Source organism: Geotrypetes seraphini, chromosome 8 (genome assembly GCF_902459505.1).
Source record: "Geotrypetes seraphini chromosome 8, aGeoSer1.1, whole genome shotgun sequence".
Lineage (NCBI taxonomy): Eukaryota > Metazoa > Chordata > Amphibia > Gymnophiona > Dermophiidae > Geotrypetes > Geotrypetes seraphini.
This window is the reverse complement of record NC_047091.1, coordinates 109,797,118-109,803,810: the sequence shown is the minus strand read 5'-3', so window position 1 is coordinate 109,803,810 and position 6,693 is coordinate 109,797,118. Positions and strand designations below refer to the sequence as shown.

At 52.5% G+C, this 6,693-nt stretch overlaps 1 protein-coding gene across 1 annotated transcript in view; it reads right to left on the bottom strand.

Moving 5' to 3' along the window:
• Positions 1 to 5,291: 5,291 nt before the first annotated feature.
• Positions 5,292 to 6,693, bottom strand: part of EEF2 (eukaryotic translation elongation factor 2) — a 60,644-nt gene continuing 59,242 nt past the window's right edge. Inside the window, exon 15 of the mRNA XM_033955186.1 lies at positions 5,292 to 5,946. Within this exon, the coding sequence (XP_033811077.1) occupies positions 5,753 to 5,946 (194 nt within the window). The 3' untranslated portion in view covers positions 5,292 to 5,752. The remainder of the gene's footprint in view (positions 5,947 to 6,693) is intronic.

Genomic DNA, 6,693 nt, shown 5'->3' with positions numbered 1-6,693 from the left:
AGGCCTGTAATCGGCCCCCGATAGGAAGGGGGTCCTTTGATAGTGCGGAGGGGGCCCGCCCCCAACCGCGCATCACGTCAAAAAGACGGAGCGGGTTTAGACGCTCCTTGCGCCTGAGGCTTTGGGTTGGGACGTTCTGCCCTGCTGCTGGGGACGCCGGGGCGGAGGCCTGGAGAAGGCCGGCGTCAACTTCTGCGGGTACCGCCGCGGAGGAGGTCTAAACGGCTTCTGCTGCGGGGTCCGGGGTTTAGGACGGACCAATGAGGCGATAGAGCGCTCATGTTCAGACAAGCGTTTGGTCGCCGCCTCCAAGGACTCATCGAACAACTCGGAGCCAACACAGGGAAGGTTGGCCAGGCGTTCCTGCAAGTTCGGGTCCATATCTAACGTACGAAGCCATGCGAGACGGCGCATCGCCACCGCAAAGGCGGACACGCGAGAGGCCAACTCAAAGGCATCGTAGACTGCGTGAAAGAGGTAGAGGCGCAGCTGGGATAAATTGGCCATAAAGGCACCAAAATCCTCCTTATGGGAATCAGGCATGACTCCATAATACCTGGGCAACGCCTTGACCATCTGCCTTAAATAGGAGGAGAAGGTGAATGCGTAATTAAGGACCCTGGCGGCCATCAAGGAGTTAGAATAGAGGCGACGACCAAACTTGTCCAGGGTCCGCCCCTCCCGCCCGGGGGGAACCGCAGCCGAGACCCGAGAAGGCTGGGACTTCTTCAACGCCGACTCCACCAGCAACGACTGGTGAGACAACTGCGCTTTATCGAAGCCCTTGCAGGGGACTGTGCGGTACTTAGACTCCATCTTAGACGGAACAGCTGTGACTGTAAGAGGGGAGTCCAAGTTCCTCAGGAAGGTCTGGTGTAGAACCTTGTTAAGAGGCAGCCGGGGGGTCTCTCTGGGAGGAGAGGGCAAATCCTGCTCCTCCAAAAATTCCTTCGTATATTGAGACCCTGACGCCAGATCAAGGTCCAAAGCTCTTCTCATATCAAGGACAAATCTGGAAAAGGAAGAGGGCTTCAAAGGAGGCGAGGGAGAACGAGAAATCTTTGTCGCCAAGAAGGAAGGGGAAGCCTCACGGGAATAACGAGGCTCCCTCCCCGTGCCCGACCCCGAACCCCAAGAGGCCGCACCAAGCGATCTCGATGGGGTCGGGGACCGGCCACGCCCCGAGGAACCCCTGCGGGAAGTCCCCGGGTTATGAGGGATTGAGGCACGCCCCCTCCGTCTCGGCGAAGAGTCCCTCGAGTACTCAACCTCGGAGGAACGGAGAAGCCTTGGATTATCGAGGCGAAGCTCGGAGACCCGAAGGGTCTCGGCCCCGGTTGGCGAGGAGCGACCGCGTCGTCAAGGAGAAACCCGTTGACGTTTGGGCTTCCTCGACCGACACTTCGCCCGAGGCCGACCCGAGGGCGAGGAGCCCCGGGAGGACCTCGAAGAGGACGAGATCCTCCGAACCCTCCGCCCCTTGTCCCGAGGCCGCACGCTCCGCTCAGGCTGGTCAGCCGAGGTCGAGGGCAAAGCCGGGGTCGAGGCCGAAGCCGTCCCTGGGGGCCGAAGTCGAGGGTACCGAGACCGAGGACGCCGGGGCCACCGAAGGCGGCTGGAGGTGCGCGAGGGCACCGGAGAGCTCCGAGGTAATAAGCGCACGGAGTAAGTCCTGAAAGGCCGGTACCACCATCATGGCAGGCAGATCCGGGGCCGGCGGGTGCTCCCTCGAGGGCGACCTCGGTCTCGAGTATTCCCGCGGGGCACCCGACTTCGACGCTCGGGGCGGGGCCGAGGACGACCCACCCGCCCCCGTCGATGATCCAGAGGATGGCTTCTTCGAGGCTGGAAGAGAAGAAGGAAGTGAGGACTTACCCTTCGTCGACTTCGGGGTTGAGGAGACCGGCTTCGACGAAGCGGGCTGACGGGGCGAGGACGAGGTCAAGGCTGGGGCCGAAGCCGACATCGAGGCCTTCCCCGCCCCGGAGTCCATCGCAAAGAGCTCCGCCATCCGAGCGCGATGGCAGCGGAGGGCCCTGGTTTGAAAAATAGAGCACCGAGTACAAGAATCGGTCGGGTGCTCAGGGCCCAAACAAAGCAAGCACCACCGGTGAGGATCGGTAATTGAAAGGAGACAATCGCACCGGGTGCACTTTTTAAAACCCGTCAAGGGACGGGACATGGACACGAAACCCGACCGGGAATGAACGAGGTCCCGCGGCCGCGGCTACCGGGAGCCGATGGAAGAAAATAAAAGTTTTTTTTTTTACGAAACTCGATACACAATGAAAGATAAAAGCAAAATAAGCACAGCGACCAAGAGAAAAACACTCAGCCACGGTGTCAGAAGGCTAAACACGAAGAGCACAATTTCCACAGGGCTTCTGGCTCCGCGGAAAAGACTGAACTGAGGACCATGAGGTGGGGATGCGCCCTCTAGTGGGCAAGAAGGCATGCACATGCGTGGTGCAGTGTAGCAAACTTGAAACTTCAATCAAGTTTGCTTGAAAAGCTGTCCGCGCTGGGGCTCCGTAGATGACATCACCCACATGTGAGAATATCATGCCTGCTTGTCCTGGGATAATGAATAGCTCCATCCACTCATGAGATTTCTCATGAGGCTTCAGGCTGCTGCTGTCAACACTAACGCTTTACATGCCTGTCAGTGTAGGCCAAATGTATCTGAGGCTTGCAGGCAGTGTTGTAGACTGCATCTCATGAGTCCTCAGTTTGTCAGCACAGAAATCTCTAGATCTACTACATATCGAACATATATCCACTATGGTTCAAGGAGATTTACAATAAGGTAAGAGCCATCCATAGTAATATTGTGGGTTACCTTCCACCAGCACGACAGATCTCAGGGTCTCCATATGAAAAGATGGAACCCAGAGCTCCCAGAAAGACCCCTCTTTCTTGGCACCACAAAGTAAATACCTGCCAGAGCGATACTCCTAAGAAGGCACTGGTACCATTTTGAGGTTGAATCTGCCGAAAAGCCCGCTTCTTCCAATCTGCCTGACAAGAAGAAGAGAGGAAGTGATCTGGCAAGGGTTGAGAAAAGTCCAGAGCAGTCATCCCGAATTACCTCTGGGACTCACTGATCCATTGCGATCTTGGCCCATCCCTGGTAAAACTCCCGCAACTGGGCACCCACTGGTACCAGAGGAAGGGCCCACAATGAGTCATTGGGCTAAGCGGGCGGTGGAGGGACCGCCAGAGGAGTCACAGCCCCCCAACCCCTCCCCAAAAGGACAACATATTCTGAAAAAAATGGCCCAGGGAAGACCAGGAAAGGGGCCACCCCCCTATCAGGGCGGTAACTGTGAAAATCACGTAAACGCTCTCAAGCAGGAGGGCGAGCACGGACTTCAGGAAGACAGGGTACCTTAGTCAAGGTCTGAACCAACTTGTCTAGATCCACACCAAACAAGAATGAGTCCCGAAAGGGAAGTTTAGCAAGCTTAGCCTGATGCAGTGTCTGCCGACCAATCCCAGAGCCACAGGGTACAGCGAGCGGCTACACCGAGAGCCATGGACTTGGCCGAAGCCCGCAGCAGAACATACATAGCATCTGAGATTTTAAAAAAAGCACCCATCTCAATCTTAAGATACCTCCTGATCCACCAAGTACCAGTCAGACTCGCACTCGGACTTCAATGTATCCCTATCCCCCTCTGGGATGGGATACAGTTGAGCCATGGACCGCGCAAAACGAAAGGCATTTCCGGCGTCTTCCATTGCGCAAGCATAATCTCTCAAATATTCTGATGCATAGGAAAAGAGCAAGATGCCGAGCGGATCCCTTGATTGGGGGGGGGGGGGGGCAACCACACGTGGAGGCTCCTTTGTGTACCCCTTGAAAACGCAGGACTGATGCAACTTGAAGAATAAGCTCCTGGAGCTCAACCCACTGAAAAATGCACACCACCGACGCATCCTCACTAGCTGGAGGTTCCATGAAACTCGTGCCAGTGGCATCCGTCCCCCTGAGATGATCGTGGAGGTCACCTAAGGGATCCAAGTCCTCATCAGGCGAAAATGCCTCAAACCAAAATTCATCATCCCATGCGACCCTTGGCCGCTTGGATGGAGCTGAGGGGGAGACGACATGGGGTAAAAGACCCCCCTGAAAAAAAACCCCAAGACCTCCAGCCACCTGAAGATAAGCTTTGCATGCTAGTACAAAATCTGAGTAAAATTCCCCTGGCGACACAGGACTCACTGCCAAAGCAGGAGACCCAGTAGAAACCTGCCCCTGTCTCTCCAATACAGGGAGGAAGGTTGCCTGAGGCTGTAGACAAAATGGAAGGAGCTTCCCGCCAAAAGACCTGCTGAATCCCACCCAAGCCTGCAGCAGCAGCAAAGAGGCCTGAACCGCCCCAGCCACTAAAGCAGTCAAGCTGGCAGAAGTAAAGGCGTCCCCAGCACTATGGGAAACCTTTTTCTTTTTACCCTGACCATCAGCAGCTGGGGAAATCCCTGTGAGGATGGTAGGGGAAGCCCAGGCTTCACCTCACAAAAGGGAACTCTGCTCGCCAGCATCTGAAGCCAATTAGGATAACCTTTGCGGCGGCCGGAACACCACAAACACAAACTAGCCACATCGACCTCGCGGCAGGAACACTTTGTCCCTTTAAAAGTGCTCATTGAGAAAATCATTACTAGCTGAAAAATAAAAAGTATCGGTTAGCAATTAACTGCAATTTACCTCAATGGAAGGAAGGCTTCCCTTCAGACCGGCACTGCCTCTGGATTTTTTATTTTTAAATATAACTAAGGGACAAATGAAAAGACCTCTCAAAGCCATATGCTCGTCGGTATCGGTTTTAGGAGAAATGGGAGGAGGATTTCGACCCATTGAATGTGGCACCCCCAAGGTTGGATGGATCCCCGAAAGGGTCCCCCAAACTCAATCCAGCACCACAGATGAAGACAAGAAGAAGACCTAAACAAAATCCAACAGGCCTACACTAAATCAGGGAAAAATGCACAGGCTTACCACCTCCACCTGCTGGAGACTGAGAGCAGACTGATTGCAAGAGGGACTGCATAGCGCACATGTACTTCAGCCAAAAGTTGTGCCTCAGTCTCCAACTGCTGGTCATGGTGAGCTATTACCCATCAGTGAGCTGTGTCTGGAGAGATGTTAAGGAATAAAAAGCTAGCACCAGTAGAAATAAAATGTAGAAACTGATCATAGCACCTTGATTTCTTTTTATTTTATAGATACAGCTCAGTTTAGTTTTGATGTTGCCTGTAAGCATGAAAAATTAAAACCATGAACTTTGTTAATCGTCACCATAATCCAATTTATTTATGTAATGGTACTAATACATTAGCTGATACTCATGCTGATTGGTACATGGCACATGATCTTCCTGCCTTCTAGTTTGTCAATGCAACCACTAAACCCTCACCACTCCAGGCCTTAAGTCACTGTCACCTGAAAGCCTGCTTGGCATGCCTGGCATTCCCTGCCCTGTGAACCGCTTCATGCCAAGGTACAAAATAAATATGGAACTGGGCAACTAACATTGCATTAATAAACTCTGGTAGGAGGGCATGGAGTGGGGCTGCCCCAATGCAAGATGTACCACAGAATCTGTAAGGCTGAATCATTGTACTTCAGAAGCTATGAAATGTCAATGGAAGTCAGATGCAGTTTTAGAAAGCTGCTCACTGCCCCCCTTAGAATGATTGCTAATTTAGAGTCCAAATTAACTAAACTGATGAGGCTTTATTGATATGATTATAGTTTGTCAAGGAAGTTGTCCAGTGGTGGGATGCCTTCTTTCAGCCCCTTTCGTTTGCGGGTTTCAGATACCACCTGGCAAGGACGACTAGTAGTATCAAAGGGGTCACCAGGAAGAATTTGCCAATGGTCAAACACACACTGAGGAAAAGCCTGTCCACCAGTGTTGGATCTTAAGTCTGCTGTGAAACCTACAGAAGAACAAACAAGTCAGTCTGCTAGCAAAATAATACTACCAATTATTCAGTGCAACTGTAGTGTTCAACACCCCAACAGGACCCAATACCCACTAGCACTAATTCACGACAAGCTGGACTCAAATTACTGCTCAGTGTGATACTGGAGCTTGTAGGACAGCAAAATCCCCTTTTATAAAAATCAAGGCTTTACTACACATTTGTTAAGCTAGAAAGCTAAAGGTTGTTTTCAGTAGACAGCAGGGAAATGCAGCCACACTTACCCTCCTGCCATCCCTACAGACACATATATATGTCCATGGGGATGTCAGGAAGTTAAGTGTGGCTGCAACCCATATTACAAGTAAGCAACTTTACTTTCTTCAGAGACAAGCAGGGGAGATACAGGTAGAGTTGTTGGCGGGTCCCAAGCTACAATATATACCGTGTTTCCCCAAAAATAAGCCCTAGCAGGATTTTCAGGGTAGGTCTTAATATAAGCCCTACCCCAAAAATAAGCCCTAGTCCTGGGATTCGCTGGCAGTTTCCCTTCCCTCCCTCCCATTTGTTGTGCAGCAGAACCTTTGAGTGAGCACCCCCAAGCACCCGCTGCCCAGCCGAACCCCCATCCCATCTGAACGTGAGCAAGCCCTACATACGGTACCTCCCTAAGCAGCTTTGGGCTGGCAGCACTCTAAACAGGCTGCTTTGGCCTTGTTCGCCTGTGAATTCACTCTGCTGTGTTACTGATGACATCATCAG